The 17,707-nt window shown below is 47.5% G+C and overlaps 1 protein-coding gene across 9 annotated transcripts in view; it reads left to right on the top strand.

Moving 5' to 3' along the window:
- The window catches only part of ZFAT (zinc finger and AT-hook domain containing), a 270,939-nt gene that overhangs the window by 88,030 nt on the left and 165,202 nt on the right, over positions 1-17,707 (top strand). For 4 of the 9 annotated variants that reach the window (XR_012901195.1, XM_075920089.1, XM_075920083.1 and 1 more), the window contains exon 1: positions 2,960-3,245. The exons of 4 other annotated variants lie outside the window; for them this stretch is intronic. Coding sequence is in view for 3 of the 5 variants with exons in the window: in XM_075920089.1 (XP_075776204.1) it covers positions 3,227-3,245 (19 nt within the window). In the remaining 2 variants the exon portion in view is untranslated. Of the gene's footprint in view, positions 1-2,461; positions 2,573-2,959; positions 3,246-17,707 lie in introns of those variants that run through there. One more of the 9 variants, XM_075920087.1, reaches the window with a different exon arrangement.

Below are 17,707 nucleotides of genomic sequence, written 5' to 3' on the forward strand. Positions count from 1 at the left end.
ACTAAAGTTCTTTGAGGATGTCAACAAGCAAATGGTCAAGGGGGATCCAGTGGATATAGTGTACTTAGATTTCTAGAAAGCCTTTGAGAAGGGCCCTCACCAAAGGCTCTTAAGTAAAGTTAGTTGTCATGGGATAAGAGGGAAAGTCTGCTCATGGATTGATAACTGATTAAATGACAGGAAACAAGGGGTAGGAATAAATGGTCAGCTTTCAGAATGGAGAGAAGCCATTAGTGGTGTCACACAAGGGGCCTTACTGGGACTAATCCTATTTAACCTATTTATAAATGATTTGGGGAAAGGGTGTGAAGTGAGGTGGCAAAATTTGCAGATCTTAAACTACTAAAGATAGTTAAGAATAAAGCAGACTGAAGAGCTTCAAAAGGATCTCACAAAACTAGTTTCAGAGGAATAGTCAGATGCTGGTAATTTCTCCTGTGGCCACTAGACAATGCTGCAGTGTCGCACTTCCCCATTCTCCTGATTATCTGAATTTTTGGTGAACTGATCTGCCAATTTTAAGGGTACCTGCATGAAGAAACACCTGCCAGTAGTGCAATGGCTCTCCTAGAGAGCTGCATGTGTTCCTTTGGTACCCACCAAACAGCATCTCCTCTTTTAACCAAGTCCTCTTCTTCTCCACTGAGGCAGTCATGCTACCACTACCCTCTTATGCAGATGATTTTAGGGTCTTCCAGAACTCACTGAAGTATCTAGCCAAATACCTCCTGATTCCACTGGAGGAATTCCAAGAGTGTCAACATTCCATTGTGGATGTTTTTTATATCCTCAGGGTCAGATCTTCCTACCCAATAATGACGCAGCTCTTGCTCTATGATAGAGACCACTATTTTGCCCCATAGCAAACAGACACTCACCAGCGGCGGCAGGGAGAAGTGATGCAACTCAACTCCCAGCTATGTCACTCTGCTTGCCACTTTTGGTGAGTGCAGGGGACATCCCACCTCTTCCCCAAGAACCCTCTCCTGAGCAATGTGACTGGGAGACGGGAAGGGAGCGGAGAGGTCGCTCCGCTTCTCATCTCTGAGGTGAGTGTGGGAGGACAACTACTGGTAGTCCCTTGGGCTGCCGGCAGAGCCCAGGATGGCCATGCCTAAAGGTTACTGGGCCTTTGCCCCTCCCCTATTGCTTTTGTGAGGGGGGAGGGGCAGGGGAGAGAGGTGATCCTTTGTTCCCCCTCCTGTAAGATCTCCATCAGTGTCAGGGAAAGGGGTGTAAAAGTGTAACCATTTAAATCAGGCATGTCCAAAGTCCTGCCCGCGGGCCAATTGCGGCCCGTGTTCCGGTTTAATACGGCCCCACAGGTAATTTGGCAATATCTATCTTTTATGGCCCCCAACGAATCCATATGTATTGAGATGAATACATTGTAAAATCTCAGTTAATGTCAGTTGGTCTAAATCAGTTATAAATATATTTGGACACAACATGTATACTTGGTGTTATGTTCCTGTTCATATTTTTTTAACTTAAAAGTTGACAGACAACCTTTATTACCAATAATATGTAATATACTTTACAATGTTCCTGACATATATTTCAGCTTCCTGGATTTTTTTTTCATCTGGCCTTCAGATATGAAAGGCAGAGTGATTTAACACCTGTTTAGATTTGTCATCCATGTGACAAAATGAAAAGTATGCCGTTTGCAATAAACTTTGCATAAAATAGTTAATTTGCATTTAATTTTAATGGTTCAAAGAATGTCAGGCAAAATGGTCGGCCCTCACGCATGTTCACTTCATCAAATCTGGCCCTCTTTGAAAAAAGTTTGGACACCCCTGATTTAAATGGTTAATAGATACACATCAGCTTAAGTTTTCACTACAGTTACATGCTGGTTTCTGCTCCTAGAGAGCTGGCTAGGCTCTGTTGTATAAAATTATACTGCATAGCCTGCAGTGAAGCCAGCTCCCTGGAAGTGGGGCCAGCATCCAGGAGCCAGCCCATAAGCTGGGTCCTGGCACATACCTGCTCTTAGGGCCAGATTAAGGGGGAGGCTAGCCGGGCAGCTGCCTGGGGCGCCAACCTATGGGGGGGCACCTGATGGCAGCTGTAAGGGGCACCACGTGCCCGGACGCATGGCGCCCCTTAGAGCTGCCATTAGGTGTTGCACGCCTGGGGGCCGCATGGCACCCCTTAGAGCTGCCATCAGGTGCCACACGCCCAACTGCAGCGGTAAAGTGCAGAGTGCCAGGGAGCAGGGCCATGCATGCATCATGTGCCCACTTCTTGGGGCACAGGAATGGCTCGAGCCAGCTCTGCCTACTCTGGCCTCACTCCCCGGGAGCCAACTATGCTGCAGGCTCTGCTTTATACTGCAAATCCTGCAGCCTAGGGAGCTACTAGAATCCACAGCTACATATTTAACCAATTTTTTATGTCCCTAGTCTCAGGCACGTCTACACTGCACCGGGAGGTGTGACTGCAGCCTGCAAGCCCTGTAACCTGTTTAATGTAACAACACTGCACACGTGCAGCACCACAGGCCGTACCAGCCCATCCAGGAAACCGTCATCCTGACTGTGATACTTAGCAAGCGAGCTAGTGCGTGAGCCATAATCCCACCTCCCCACGCACCGCGGGCACCCTCTGCCAGGCCGCGTCGCCTGTAGCCCTTGGCAGGGAGGGAAACTGAGGCACTGCCGTGAAAGGGCCGCGGAGGGAGACCGAGCCAGGCCCGGAAATGGAGTTTCAGCGGCCCCGTCCCGTCCTCTGCCCAGCAAGCTGGGGGCGCGGCTTCCCCTCAGCCTGGCGCCGGGGCTGCGAACCCGCGAGCTCCCTGCACAGGCCCGTCCCGCTCCCCCCGCGAAGACCTGAACGCCTCTCTCCGCGGCGCCCGGGCGCTCCCAGCGATGACGCCGCAGCCCCGGCGGCACGAGGCGGGAGGAGCGGCCGCGCCGCCAGGCGGGATGGGAAGAGGCTCACGCGCCGCCCAACCGCAGCTCGGCAGCGGTTGGGCGGCGCGCGCGCGCATCTCGCCGACCCCTCCCTTCCCCCTTTGCCCTCGCGCTCTCCGCGCGACGTCGCCGAGGAAGAAGCCGCCGTGTCGGACGCGGCAGATTCGCCATAATCCGCCGCCTCGCTTTCCTGACCCCTGTTAAAAATAATAATTTAGCAAGGAGCGGGGCGCCGGGACGGCCTGGCGCTCTAGGACGCAAGTGCCATAAAACCCACCTCGGGCCTTATTTCACTGCCGCGAGCTATGGAGGCTCCGGCCACAGGTAAGTGGGGCCGCGGGGCGGTGCGGGTCTAAATGTGAGCAGTGGGGGGAGGGGGACTCTGGCGGAGGGATTCTACCGTGAGAGGAGGGTGGGAGTAGAAAAAGTAGTCCCGTCCGGTAGCTGTTTGTTCCGTAATCAGTCCGCGTGTCTGAAGTAGTTCCCGTTGGTATTATTCCCACTGACGGCCTGTCCCCTCCCCTCCCCTCCCGTTCCTCAGCCACCGAGCCCCCGGGCTAGCTCAGCCCTCCTGCTCCGCTCCCCAGCCAGCTCCTAACTCACCCTCCTGCTCCGAGCCCCCCCGTCAGCGCCCCCCAGCCTCCTGCCCCCAGCCAGCTGCCAACTCCCCCTCCTGTTCTGAACCCCCCAGCCAGCTGCCCCCCCAGTCAGCTGCTAACTCACCCCTCCTGCTTTGAGCCCCCCAGCCTCCTGTCCACCTCTTCAGCTCCTCCCCACTCTGCCCCCCCCCCCTCCGGCCATTGTCAGCTGCTAACCTCATCCCCTCCTATTCCGACCCCACCCTTCCATCCTAGCCACCTCAGACTGTTAGTTTTTAGGAGGCTCTGTGCACCTGCCCCACCATGCTATTCTGGGACTTGTCTGCCCCCATGAGCTGAGCAGTGCTTGGGATTTGCCTCTTCTAGGCAGGGGCTCAGGGTGGGTGGGGATTCCTTCTGCTATGGGAAGTCCACATATGGGCAGGGAAATCCCTGAAATCCCTTCTGTGGGGGGTTGTGGAGATATCCTTACCCATCTGTGCCTTTAGATCAGCAGTTCTAAATCTTTTCCAGATGGGGACCCATTTTGACAATTCAGAAAGACTTGGTGACCCAAAGCAATTCAAAAATGGGGGGAGGAGGAGGGGCAGAGCCATGTGGGGAGACACTTGGCGACCCTTTTGAAATGTAATGGTAACCCATATTTGGGTCCTGACCCATAGGTTGGGAAATCCTGCTTTAGATCATTGGCTTCAGTTTCCCACTCCTCTAACTATAGGAGGAAGCTGGGTAAGGGAGGGTGAAGTGTGTTTTGGAGTTTTTCCCTGCTGCTTGGAGATAGCGGTTAGGAGTCTTTCCATCTCCCCCCATTGCACTGTGTGCCCCCCCTCAAAAAAATGGAAGGATGGGTGGTCTCAGACTGACCCTCCTCAGACAGGCTGAGTGGTTAGGATTTTTTGACATGCTCTGATTTACTGAGGGACAGTCTCCCTTCATTGGTGTACAGGCAGTCCCCGGGTTACGTACAAGATAGGGACTGTAGGTTTGTTCTTAAGTTGAATTTGTATGTAAGTCAGAACTGGTACATATTTTGGGGGGGGACGGGGAGCTGGAGTTAGGTGGAAAAGACCCTGATTCTTACAACTTCCTTATTCTAAGAAAAACACATACTGTTTTGATATGAAGGTTTTTTTGGTTGCTATTTTAATTAAAAATTGATCATAAGTTTCAGTGTTTCATGTTATATCCAAATCTTCCTTTTGGGGTATCTGAAAGATCCCAGTTATTCATTTAATAGTCAGAATCTTTGTTTTTATAACTAAAAAAAGTGTATTCAATGCATATTACTGTTCCAAATAGAATTTGCTACAGATGGTTCAGTGAAATGGGTATTAAATGTAATCAATAGTCATTGGAGAGCACAGTGAAATATTGATACAATCAAAGCTGTTGTTATATTCTGCTGAGCAGAAAATGGAAATCCCTTCCTGTGAAGTGTGTGTGTGAATTTATCCACAGGATTAATTTTAAAGAAAAATACTGTGTTGGGAACAGGAGTTTAGCCACAGGTGGGTCCTCATTGTCCACTCACCCACTTTGCAACCAGACCCATCCCCTTGGGGCTTACCCTGCTCCGCTCCAGCCAGGGGGTGGGGTTGGGGCTTATCCCCTCTTCCCTTCTGTCCTGCTCCTCCCCATTTTTGCCCACCCACACCACTGGGTAATTTTTCAGCTTGACCTCTGCCAGGCTGGAAGGGACTTGTTAATTTCATGTGACGCTAACAAGATACTTGCAGCTCTAGTGCTGAAGAGGGAAAGAGCTGTTGCTCCCAAGGTGGGGACTGTAACACAATGGGTCTTGCTGCTCCTGCTGTTCCCTAGGAAATTAATTTTTCCGCTCTGGGGTGCCCCCTTTTGGCTGGTGTCTTGTTCCCCCCAGCAGACCCGCGTCCTCCACGGTGAGAAAAGCCGCTCCGTGTCTCCCTGGTCTGCTGGGGGGGAGCGCCCCCCGCGCCGCTGGAGGCAGCGACAGTGGGGGAGGCACCCCGCACTAGTTGCGCCCCCCCCCTCCCGTTTGTAACTAGGGATCCGACACAAGTTGGATTGATGTAACCCGGGGACTGCCTGTATTTGCTTTCAATTATCAATTCTCTGTAAAACCTTTCATGAGTGAGGTACCCAAATACTTGATTGCTAAAATCCACACAGTACTCTTCAACTTGCACACCTAAAACTCTGATTGCTAATTGTATGGGTTGTGCCCATGAAATTTCATGATATCGTCTACATGTTGGTTAGTCTTTAAAGTGCTACTATTGTGTGTTAAATTTTTTTCTGTTACATATTAATTCAGCTACCCCTCTGAAGCTTTTGTATACCATGTCTAAACTGGCATGATTTTCCGCAAATGCTGTTAACGGAAAAGTTTTCCATTAAAAGCATTTGCGGAAAAGAGCGTCTAGATTGCCATGGACGCTTTTCTGCAAAAGCATTTTTTGTGGAAAAGCATCGGTGCCAATCTAGACACACTTTTCTGCAAAAAAGCCCTGATCGCCATTTTCGCGATCGGGGCTTTTTTGCGCAAAACAAATCTGAGCTGTCTACACTGGCCCTTTTGCGCAAAAGGACTTTTGCCCGAACAGGAGCAGCATAGTATTTCCGCAAGAAGCACTGATTTCTTACATCAGATCATTAGTGTTCGTCAGTTAGATCATCAGTGTTCTTGCGGAAATTCAAGCGGCTAGTGTAGACAGCTGCTTTTGCGGAAAAATTTGCCAGTCTAGACACAGCCATTACGTTTGGCATCACTTTTAGGCAAAGCTTTAATGTTTGTAGATAATCTGAGTCTGGCACCCAGATGTACAGTCACTTTTTCTCAACAGGTTTATTATGTACATTTTTTAAAACATTAGCTTCAATAAAAAAAATTAGTGTTAAGGAAAGAAGTGCTCCTAAAAGCCTCTTTAAGGCTGTCTCAGAAGGGTAGCTGTGTAAGTCTGTAACTTTAAAAACAATGAGTAGTCCTGTGGCACCTTTAAGACTTTTATTTTTACACACACACACACACACACACACACACACACACACACACACACACACACACACACACACACACACACACGCGCAGTCCCCGGGTTATGTACAAGATAGGGACTGTAGGTTTGTTCTTAAGTTGAATCTGTATATAAGTCGGAACTGGCGTCCAGATTCAGCCGCTGCTGAAACTGATCAGTTTCAACAGCGGCTGAATCTGGACGCCAGTTCTGACTTACATACAGATTCAACTTAAGAACCCCAGGCGTCCCCAAGTCAGCTGCTGCTGAAACTGATCAGCGGCTGATTACAGGAAGCCCGGGGCAGGGGCTTCCTGTAGTCAGCTACTGGTCAGTTTCAGCAGCGGCTGACTTGGGGACGCCTGGGGCAGAGCAGCTGGGGTGCTGCCCGGTTGGTCCAGTAGCGCCCAGAGCGGCGCTACGGGATCAACTGGCAGCGCCCCAGCTGCTGTACCACAGGTGTCCGGAGCAAAGCCGCGCAGCACAGGGCTGTCCGCTGCCCACGCGCTCCACGGCTTGGCTCTGCTTTGCCCCCCCGTCTCCCTGGTCTGCAGACCAGGAGGACGGTGGGGGAGGGGGGGGCAAAGCAGAGCCAAGCCGCGGAGCGCGTGGGCAGCGGACAGCCCTGTCCGCTGCCCACGTGTTCCGCCGCTTTGCTTCCTCTCCCTGGTCTGCTGGAGACCAGGGAGAGGAAGGGCCCCGTTCGTAACTGCGGATCCGACATAAGTCGGATCCGCGTAACTCGGGGACTGCCTGTGTGTGTGTGTGTGTGTGTGTGTGTGTGTATATATATATATATATATATATATATATATATAGTATCATGAGTTTTCGTGGGTAAAACCCACTTCTGCAGATGAGAACTGATTTGAAGAAGTGAGTTTTGACCACAAAAGCTCATCTCTATATATTTAAAAAAAACTTTCCCTGCAGACTGACAGAGTGACATCATCATGTCACTCTGGCTATGTCTACACTGGCAGGTTCTTGTGCAAGAACAGGTGTTCTTGCGCAAGAACCCGCAGAGCGTCCACACTGCCCGCCCGCTCTTGCACAAGAAGATTTACAATATGGCGTCAGAAAACAGGGCTTTTGCGCAAGAGCTACGCTCTTTTCTAACAAGTGTAAGCCCTCTTGCGCAAGAGCTCTTGTGCAAGAGGGCAGTGTGGACGCCTGGCAGGGTCTTCTTGCGCAAGTAAGCCCTATGGCTAAAATGGCCATCAGAGCTTTCTTGCGCAAGAGAGCATCCACACTGCCATGGATGCTCTTGTGCAAAAGCACATGGCAGTGTGGACGTGTCCTTGCACAAGAGTTTTTGCACAAGAACCCTCGCGCAAGATGTTCTTGCGCAAGATCCCGCCAGTGTAGACATAGCCTCTGTGTCCCGCCAGCCTCTTCCCTCTCTTTCTCCTTTCCTCTTTTCCCCCCTCTCCCAGCTCAAGCCTGACCTCACTGCTTCCCCTCCCCTTGCCATTTGGAATTGCTATTTTAAACCAAGCCTCTACTCTCCCTTGCTCAACCTCCATCCCACAGTGCTTTTAACACCAAGAAACATGGCACAGTAGCTTCCAGACCTCTCATTGCAGCCATGATAACCCGAGGAGGGTACAGTGTTCAGGACAGTAGCCTGGGGACAGGTGCTAGGAGCAGGGCTCCCAGCAGGACTTATGTGCCAGCAGTGGGCTCTTAGGAGCATCTCTGCCACCAGGCTCTTGGGAAGCTGGAGTGCAGTGTCTGATGATCCAGAGTCTGCCTGCCCTTGCGGAGATTTACCCCCCTCCCCAGCAGCTGCACTTACCATGACTGCCAAAACACCCCCAAACTGCTCAGGCAAGCTGCTACACTAACCTGTCTGCTCCTTCCCTTTGGCTCCCGGTGGGTAGATAGGCGGCCCAGGGCTCTGCAGGCAGGGCTGGGGCAGTAAGCAGCACAGATGGGACCACACGGGTGAAGTTGTGACACTGCTGCTTTCCTCACCTCAGCAGGCTGCAGTGCCCTGGAGCACCGCGTGTTCATGGTGCTACCTGTGCCCCATGCGGGGCGGGCAAGCACCCCTGTTCCTCCCCAGCCACTGGGGTTAGAGCCAGGCCTGGTGCACACTGTGGCCTGGGAGAGGGGGACTAGGTTGGGGGGGGGGGGGCAGAGAAAAAGACCCTGGATTGTGGGCAGAGGTAAGGAAGAAGGTATCCTGGTTTGCGGCGGTGTGGGAAGGGGTCCGGGTTGGCATGGCTGCAGCCTGGCCCTCATCAGTGGCAACAGGGAGATCTGGGGTTGCCTACCCACTGTGAGAGGGGGATTGGTGAGTGCAATGAGCAGGGGGCACAGCCCTCTAGTGATGCTATATACAGTAAAACTCCAATGGTCTGGCATCTGACGGTCCGGCACTCCTGATGGTCCGGCACCATCAGGAACCCGGAAGTGCTCCGGGCAGCCGGACCATTGGAGCTGCTCTGCCCCCAGCTTCCCCGATTCAGCCGCTGCTAAAACTGACCAGCGCTGAATCCGGGAAGCAGGGGGCAGAACAGCTGGAGTGCTGCCAGGTAGGTCCAGTAGCGCTGCCCCTTGGGGCTGCGGGACCAACCCAGCAGCACCCCAGCTGTCCCGGATTCAGCCGCTGCTGAAATTGACCAGCGGCTGACTCCCGAAAGCCAGAGGCAGAGCTGCTCTGCCCCGGGGTTTTCTGGAGTCAGCCCTGGTCAGTTTCAGCAGCGGCTGAATGAGAACGCCTGGGACAGAGCAGCTGGGGTGCTGCTGGGTTGGTCCCCGCAGCGCCGAGGTTTGGCGCTACCGGACCAACCCAGCAGCACCCCAGCTGCTCTGCTGCAGGCGCCCCTGATTCAGCCGCTGCTGAAACTGACCAGGGCTGACTCCAGGAAGCCCGGGGCAGAGCAGCTCTGCCTCTGGCTTTCTGGAGTCAGCCGCTGATCAGTATCAGCAGCGGCTGACTTGGGGACACCTGGGGCAGAACAGCTGGGGTGCTGCAGGGTTGGTCCAGTGGTGCCGAGGAGCGGCGCTGCGGGACCAACCCATCAGCACCACAGCTGCTCTGCCCCAGGCGTCCCCAAGAGCAGCTGGGGTGCTGACGGGTTGGTCTCACGGCGCCAAGGGTCGGCTCTACCGGACCAACCCAGCAGCACCCCAGCTGCTCTGCTGCAGGCGTCCCCGATTCAGCCGCTGCTGAAACTGACCAGCAGCGGCTGAATCGAGGACTCCTGGGGCAGAGCTGGATTATCAGAAGGGAGGGCTATGAGGGGGTCTGGGGTAGCTTCCCCCCCCTCATAGCCCCCCCTTCTGATAGTCAGGCATATCTGATAATCCGGCACCCCCTGGGTCCTAAAGGTGCCGGATTATCGGAAGTTTACTGTATATTTTTGTTAGTTTCTAAGGGTATGTCTACACATCAACGTTATTTCGGGATACCAGAGGTATCCTGCAATAGCTGCCCTGTGTCTTCACAAGCCGCCCATTACAGGCATGCTGTTTTGGCATCCCGGTAACCCTCATTCCGTGCAAGTTGCGTATCTTACTTTTTGTTTTGAGTGCAGTGTAGACATAGCCTAAAGTGCCACAGACTACTCGTTCTCTTTAAGGAAGTTTCAGTGCTGCTAGATGTTTAGACACCTCACGGTTACTGCATTCAGATTCTGAAGGGTCTCATCTATCCAATCAGTAGTTTAAACTGTTCAGAAGGGTAACAGAAAACAAAACAGTTTCTAATGTTTATGTATGAAAATAACTTTAAAAAAGGACTAACTGTAAGATGTCTTGCTAATGTGCACTGAATTAGTGCCATTTTTGTATATTTCAGTTATCTGTGAAAAACGTATTATGGCTAGCTTGTGCAAATTGTAGAATCAGTTTATATAATGATATGTAAGTGAGAGCATAGATTAAAATTGAAGACCTTCTGGATTATGGCCCCATTTCAGTAATGTTTGAGTGACTTGAATCTGACTCCGGGCAAATTGTAATGCAGAATTCAGACATTCCAAGTGATTTCAAATACAAGTGTGGATATGCTACACTTCAGAAAATTAGATTTGAGGAATCTTATGTAGGGTACCAAAAATTAGTGACGAGTTTTGAGGATGTTTGTTTATTTTCTTATGCAGGTCCTGAATGTCTTCAGTGTCTTTTACTTCAGGACACTCAGTACCTTGCGGGATTGGGTCCCTAAAATGTAGACTGCAGCAACTGCATTTGGCCACAAGAGGTTGCTAGTAGAACATGGAATATATAACCTTTGTTGTCTATAAGATAACAATAGCATTGTAAAAAAACCTAAAAAACGAGTGGTCCTGTAGCACCTTACCATACATCTGCACAGCAGTGCTATTTCGGAACAACGTTATTCTAAAATTACATAGTCCGCATCTACACTACAAGCAGTTATTTTGACATAATGTCAAAATAATGTCAAGATGAAGGACTTCTTACTCTGACTCCTGTAACCCTAATTTTATGAGGAGTAAAGGAAGTTGAAGGAAGAGTGCTCTTTCTCGGACTTCCTGCTGTATGGACAGTGCCAAAACCAAAATAAGCTATTTCGACTTAAGCTACACAATTGATGAAGCTCAAGTTGCATAGCTTATTTCAGCTTTAGCCATGCTGTGTAGACATGCCCTAAGAGACAGAACATTTAATTAGATACTTGGTGCTTGTGTTTAAAGTAATTGTGTGGAAAAAGGTACATGCAGTATAAATCAGATATTTATGTCTTAGTATAGATATGGTTGAGAATTGTTTTTTATACAGTTACTGTAACAATACAAACTATGCCAACATTGTAATCAACTATACTGAGAACTTAACTGTTGGTTGTGTCCCTTGATAAGTAAATTGATCACTTTAATCTGCAGCAATGTACATACAGACTTAATTTCCTTCTGTTAATTTTGTCATACATATCAATTTCAGCCATTTTAAAGAAAGTTTTCTACGTTTGATTCCTCCTTAAATTGTTTCATGATCAGCAAGATGAAAGCAAGTACTAAATACTAATTTTCTTTGCCATCCTGACAAGCAAGAACCTCACTTTCTGTTTAGGCCATATTAGCTTTTTGTTGCTTAAATTTCCTGTTGACAAGATGAATTGTAATGCTGATTTTTGAGATGTGTCATTGGAGTTTTTAGAATAGACTAGGCCTCTCTAGAATAAACAAGTAAGCATTTTTTAATTCAATTCTGAAGTTTGTATAGTTCACACAAAATAATTTTTAGCTTTGTATAATGTAGAGTGAGAGAGTATTGATCTCTTTTATCTTAAAGTTCTCTACTTCTGTGAGGTAATAATTAAAATGACGTGTAGGAAGTTTTTTGTCGTCTTGCACTAGCTGGCCTTTAATTGCTGCATGAAGTGGTGTTGTAGCCATATTGCCCCAGGATATGAGAGAAATAACAACTTTTATTGGGCCAACTAATATTGGTGAGAGAGACAAACTTTTGAATTTACTTAGAGTTCTTCAGGGTTTGGAAATATACAGTATAACCCACCTTTGTATCTCTAGTTGAATTTCAAGAATTTGAAAGGAAGAGAAGATTTACTAAGAAAAAGATACTGTGACAACTCTAGGAGCAGACATACTAACTGTAGGAAAAAAATCTATTAAGGTACATCTATACTGCTGTGCTATTTTGGGATACTTCTGGTATCTGGAAATAGAAATTCTGTGTCTATGAAACAAGCCCATTATTTTCAAATATAAAGGGCTCACTATTTTGATGTTCCTGTAAACCTCGTTCCATGAGGATTAAGGGACATTTCAGAATAGTGGTTTATTTCAAAATTCAGCGCTGTATAGAAGGTGCCAAATTACAAAATAAGCAATTTGGAAATTAACTCAAAATAAGCTTTGCAATTTACATAGTTCAAATTGTGTAGCTTATTTCGAGTTAAGGACGCAGCGTAGACGCACCCTTGTAGTGAGAGTGTACTCTTGTGGGTCAAACCAGAAAGTAGGAGTCAGGAGATCTATGTTCTGCTGCTGATGCTCATTTTCTGGGTGACCTAAGGCAAGTTGCTTAGGACCACAGTTTAAAAAGTGATCTAATTTTTTGTTAATGCTCAGCTTGAGACACTTTGTGCTAGGTCCACAAAGATTCAAGGCATGTCAAATAAGGCACCCAAATGATGACCCATCCAAAATCATTGGCTAAGGAAAATTTTGGCTGCAATTATCTTTAGGTCATTATTGAATTAACCTTAAGGAACAGCAATAGACCAATATTTTGTCTAATTTGAAAGACAGCTATGCTGCCTAAGTCCTGATATCACAGAGCAACTTGGTGCCAAAGTTTCTGTAGGGTTCACAAACAAAATGCTCCCTTGCTTAGCTTGCCACAAGGGCCTGATCCAGGAAATGAGGTTAGAGCACATACATTTGATATGCACAAAGTATGATGATGCCAATTTCTCATGCCCAATAAACTAATGAATGGAATTCTCATGTGGGATGCTGAGGATGAAGACCCCACTCTACATCATGTGGAATAGGGCTTTGAACTCAGCTCTCCCGCTTCCCAGCTGATTGCATTTACCACTAGCCTACAAGGTGCTATGGCATGGTTTTTTCTCTGTCCCTTCTCTTGAAAACTGTTCCACTTTTTATAAAACACTTAAACATTGATTGCATCAGGGATTGGAACCTAGGTCTCCAAGGTGGGCATATTATTCACAATCTCCTTCTGTCAGCTCTCCTAAATTCTAAGGAGGATTAAATCACAGTAAGGTAACCTGAGGATTTAATCTTCTTTATTTTCTTCACATTGATTTAGTGCCTTTAGCTGATTTGCTATAACTAGGGACCTACTGAATTCACAGTCCATTGGAGTCAACTTCACTGTCATAGGATTTTAAAAAATCATAGATTTAATGATTTCAACAATTTAAATTAGAATTTTCTTGTGTTTGTAATTTTAGGCATTCTGACCCAAAAAGGAATTGGGGTGGGGGTCCGCAAGGTGAGTGTGCGTGTGAGTGTGAGTGTGCGTGTGTTGGGCAGGGGTTGGGAGTGGGGGAGAGGTAGTGCTACCCTTACTGCTGCTGGGCAGCTGGAGAGCAGTGGCTGATGGCCAGGAGCCCAACTCTGAAGCCACCAACCAGCAGTAGGGCAGAAGAGGATGGTATGGTATTGCCACCCTTACTTCTGCGCTGCCGCTTGTAGAGCTGGACCCTCAGTCAGCTGTCACCACTCTTCATCCGCCCAGCTCTTTAGGCAGCAGTGCAGAAATAAGGGTGGCAGTACAATACTTCTGTATTGTTGGTGGCAGGGTGTTGCCTCAAAAGCTGGGCACCCAACCAGTAGCCACCACTCTCTGGCCAGCTAGCTCTGAAGGTAGTGCAGAAGGGTGACAATGTCGTGACATCCCCCTCCCCCAATTACCTCAGAACTCCTCTGCAGCTCCCTTCTGGGTCAGGGCCCCCAATCTGAGGTGCTGGTCTCCCCTGTGAAATGTGGATAGTATAGGGAAAAAGCGCATAAAAGAACAGATTTTACAGTGGAGGCCAGATTTCATGGTCTGTAATGTGTTTTTACTTGGCTGTGAATTTCATAGGGCCCTAGCTATAACTTTCCTGAGAGGCCTGTGCAGATAAGCCTTACGACTCCCTATGTTGCCATAAAAGTAATGTAGACAAGGCTTTTGGAAGAATCAAGAGGAAATATGGCATAATTTAGTGTCCTACAAGTTGTGTAGTATCTTTAAACTTCTTGCTGATGCTTTACGATTATTAGAAACAATGAAATGATGATTTTCACCACACCAAAGATAGAGAACTAAAATTAGTTAATGGCAGTATTTTTCTTCAGAGTATAACTCTAAATGTTAATGGGTGGTGGTAGGAAGGGTGGGCCTAAAGATCAAATCTTTGGCTAAGTATCTGCTCTTCAGGCAAATGAATGGGTAACCGAAAAACATACTTTTTCCAAGCTCCTTTTTTGAAGGATGGAAAAATGCATTTGACACAATTAGTTTCATTTAATTAAGATTATGAAATACCTTTGGTTGCCTGAAGGTATAAAAATAAACGCATTAGCATATTTCATAATATTTTGAGGAAAGTCTGACTTTTTCTTTGTGTATCTATTTTAACCTGCTTATTTTCTGTGTAGAATTCCCTTACCATACAATGACTCAGCAACCCAATAAAACCCTCAGCTACATAGTAGCATGTATGTATAGATTGCAATTATTCAGAAGTAGTGCTCCTCATTGACAAGCCCAGAAAGGGACGCTCTTTTTCTACATCTCACTTTTGCTAATGCATTCTGAGTTGGAAAGGTGTAGCAAACTATGTAGTGTTGCATATATATTGTAATTCTGTATATGTGCAGTTGAAACTAGTCTAGCAGTCTAGTGACCTTATGTATCACAAAGTTGTCCAGTCCTTTTTATGTTCAGCTTAAATTATTGGCTTGTTACTTATTACTGTTTTGTGAAATATTAGCATGAAACTTGCATGCTTCTTGTTTGAGCTAAAATAGTTACACTAAGAAAAAAAATCTTATACATTTATGTGCAACACCTTCCTCTCCCCGCCCCCACTTCCTGGAAAACCCTATAACAGTGCCTGCAGTGACTCCAAAGGTGAGTACCAGTCTCATAGTAAACAATTAATAACCAGTCCACAAACCTGAAATTAATTGAGAGTTCTATACTTAGGCCTTGTGTACACTATAGGGTTTTGTTGGCAAAACCTGTCTTTTGCTAACAGAACAATGGAGGTGTACAAGCCGCACTCATTCTTTTAACAGCAAATCTCTGCTGTTTTGCTGACAAAACCACCTCGACAAGAGGCAAAGAGCTTTTAGCGGCAAAGTTAAAGCATCAGTGTAGATGCTGCTGTTCAGTATGTCAACATAACTGGCGTCCTACAATATACACAGTGCCCAGCACCATGATCACTCTGAACTTGGCTGCCCTGCAGGCATGTGCCACTCTCTTTTCAAAGCTCTGGGAAGCTTTGACATTCCTCAGCATGGAAATTTCACAGAGCTCATAAAAGTTTATAAAGTTCATAGAGCTGCTGAGGATGCTTCCCCCCAGTAGCTGAGGAGGCTGTGGTATTGTCAGGCAGACAAAGCAGGCTGCTGCCAAGGGGTGGAAAGGTTGCTGTGCAGTTCTGGACGCTGATGTGGAGTGATCCCCTTTCTTTAGGGTTGGTTGCTCAGGCTGCTGTCTGAACTTAGAGAGAGCATGCCAACACACTTTCTCCTAACACGCACACTTCCTCATTACACCCTGTTTCTGTCTCTTTCCTCCCCCCCCATACTCACTCCCTGTCACACACCTCCCCCTGTACTCCAGTTGAAAAGCAGCTGGTAATCTAGTTATGTGCTCATGGAATGATGGGATTGAGAAACCTGCCTCATGTCACTGTATCTGCCCCATGATGGATTGCAAGCTCTTTCTATAGCACCCTGTGGCTAGTTTGCACAGTGGGATAGCTACTCACAGTGTACTGCTCTCTCTGTCAATGCAAGGTCTGCTAGGTTGGATGTGCACTGCAGACACAAGGACCCTAAGGTGGATATGCAACAGCAGTTTAACTGAAGTGCTTTAATTAAAGCAGTCTAACTTCTGTCTGTAAAACTTTGTAATGTAAACAAAGCCTAAGATGTTACCAACCGATCATTGGGTGAACTTCTCAGGCACTATAACAATTTTAATATGGAGTACAAAGAGTCTCCTTGGGTACTCCAGTCTATCTTCCCACTCCCATAATCTTACCTTTATGACAGATGGTGTCTCTCATCAAAGAATCACAGCAATATTCAGGTTACTACCAGCTCAAAAGGACCAGTCATGTGCCCCAAATCAGTTGCTCCTTAGATCATAGGTGGGCAGCCTGCAACCTGAGGGCTGCATGTATCCCATTGGGGTTCTATCTATGGCCTGCACCCCTCTCCCCCCATTCCCTTCTCCCCATCTCATGCACTGGGACACTGGAGCCTACGCTGACCTACTGCTCCCCCTCTCACCACTTTGGGAGCACTGTGAATCTGTACCTGATTTGTACCCCGTCCCTCTATTCTTTCCCCCCAAGCTTGAATGGCCACAGAGATGACTTGTTCAAGCTCCGAAAGGCAGGGGAAGAGTGGCGACAGGGTGCGAATCATGTGATTCATGGCACTCCAAAAGTGCTGGGAGGAGGAGGAGGAGGAGGAGGAGTAAGTGTGGGGCTCCAGTGTCCCAGTGTGTGAGAAGTGTGGAGGAAGAGGGCAGAGAGGGAGTGCCTGGGCTGTAGGTGGAACCTTAATGGGCTGTAGGCTGCCCACTGCTGGATTTCAATCTTGCAGCCTACTGAGACAGAGGGCCACTCATGTGGCCCTCTTGGTTGTCTATTGTTGCCTTAGATATTACACCAAACATGACACTTGTAGCCATTCTTATAAAAAACTATATAAAGATTTATTAAATGGGAAAAGAAAACCAGAAACTTGCTTATAAAGTTAAAACAGACATAGGTACACAGTGAATTGCAATCTTACATTTTAAAAGATAATGAAAACTGCTATAATCAGATTCTGTATGTCCTTTAGGGCTAATTTGGGTTAAATTGGTAGGGATCTTTCTCTTGTGTGCCAAGAAAGGCCTTGCCACACAAAGGCCTTGTCTACACTGGCATGTTTTGTCACCAAAAACTGCCTTTTGACAATAAAACGGTGAGAGCGTTCACGCTACAGGGTGATTTGTCAGGAAAAATACTCCGTTTTAGTGACAAAAAAAATTCCTGCTCTGCAAGAGACTTTTTTTTTCTTTTCCTCTCCCTTTATTGTTGACAAAGAGTTAGTTTGGGCTCTGCTGTTTGTTTTGTCAAGAGAACTTGTTTTGTCCCATCCCATCGACAATGGGAGACTGAAAAACTGGTTTTAAGTTTTGGCGACTTTTGCATGCACTTTCATCGCCAGATCTTCGCAGTGTAGCGAGAGCCAAACTCCAATCACCACACAAAAACCAAGTTCCTTTTCTTTGTGTGTTATCTTTTACATCCCTCCTGCAGAGCTTGAGCTGCAAACTCAGCTGATGGGAGGAGCCGACTTGAATGACTCCTTTTCACAGGGTGAAGAGCAGAACCAAAGAAGCTTTTTGTCATCTTGTTGATAGTATACAGGGAGATTCCATTTGCAGAGTGCCACAATAGTATTTCTGGTATCAATGAAACTTTTGTTTTGGAAAGGATGTAACAGTTTCT

This window comes from Pelodiscus sinensis, chromosome 2 (genome assembly GCF_049634645.1).
Source record: "Pelodiscus sinensis isolate JC-2024 chromosome 2, ASM4963464v1, whole genome shotgun sequence".
Lineage (NCBI taxonomy): Eukaryota > Metazoa > Chordata > Testudines > Trionychidae > Pelodiscus > Pelodiscus sinensis.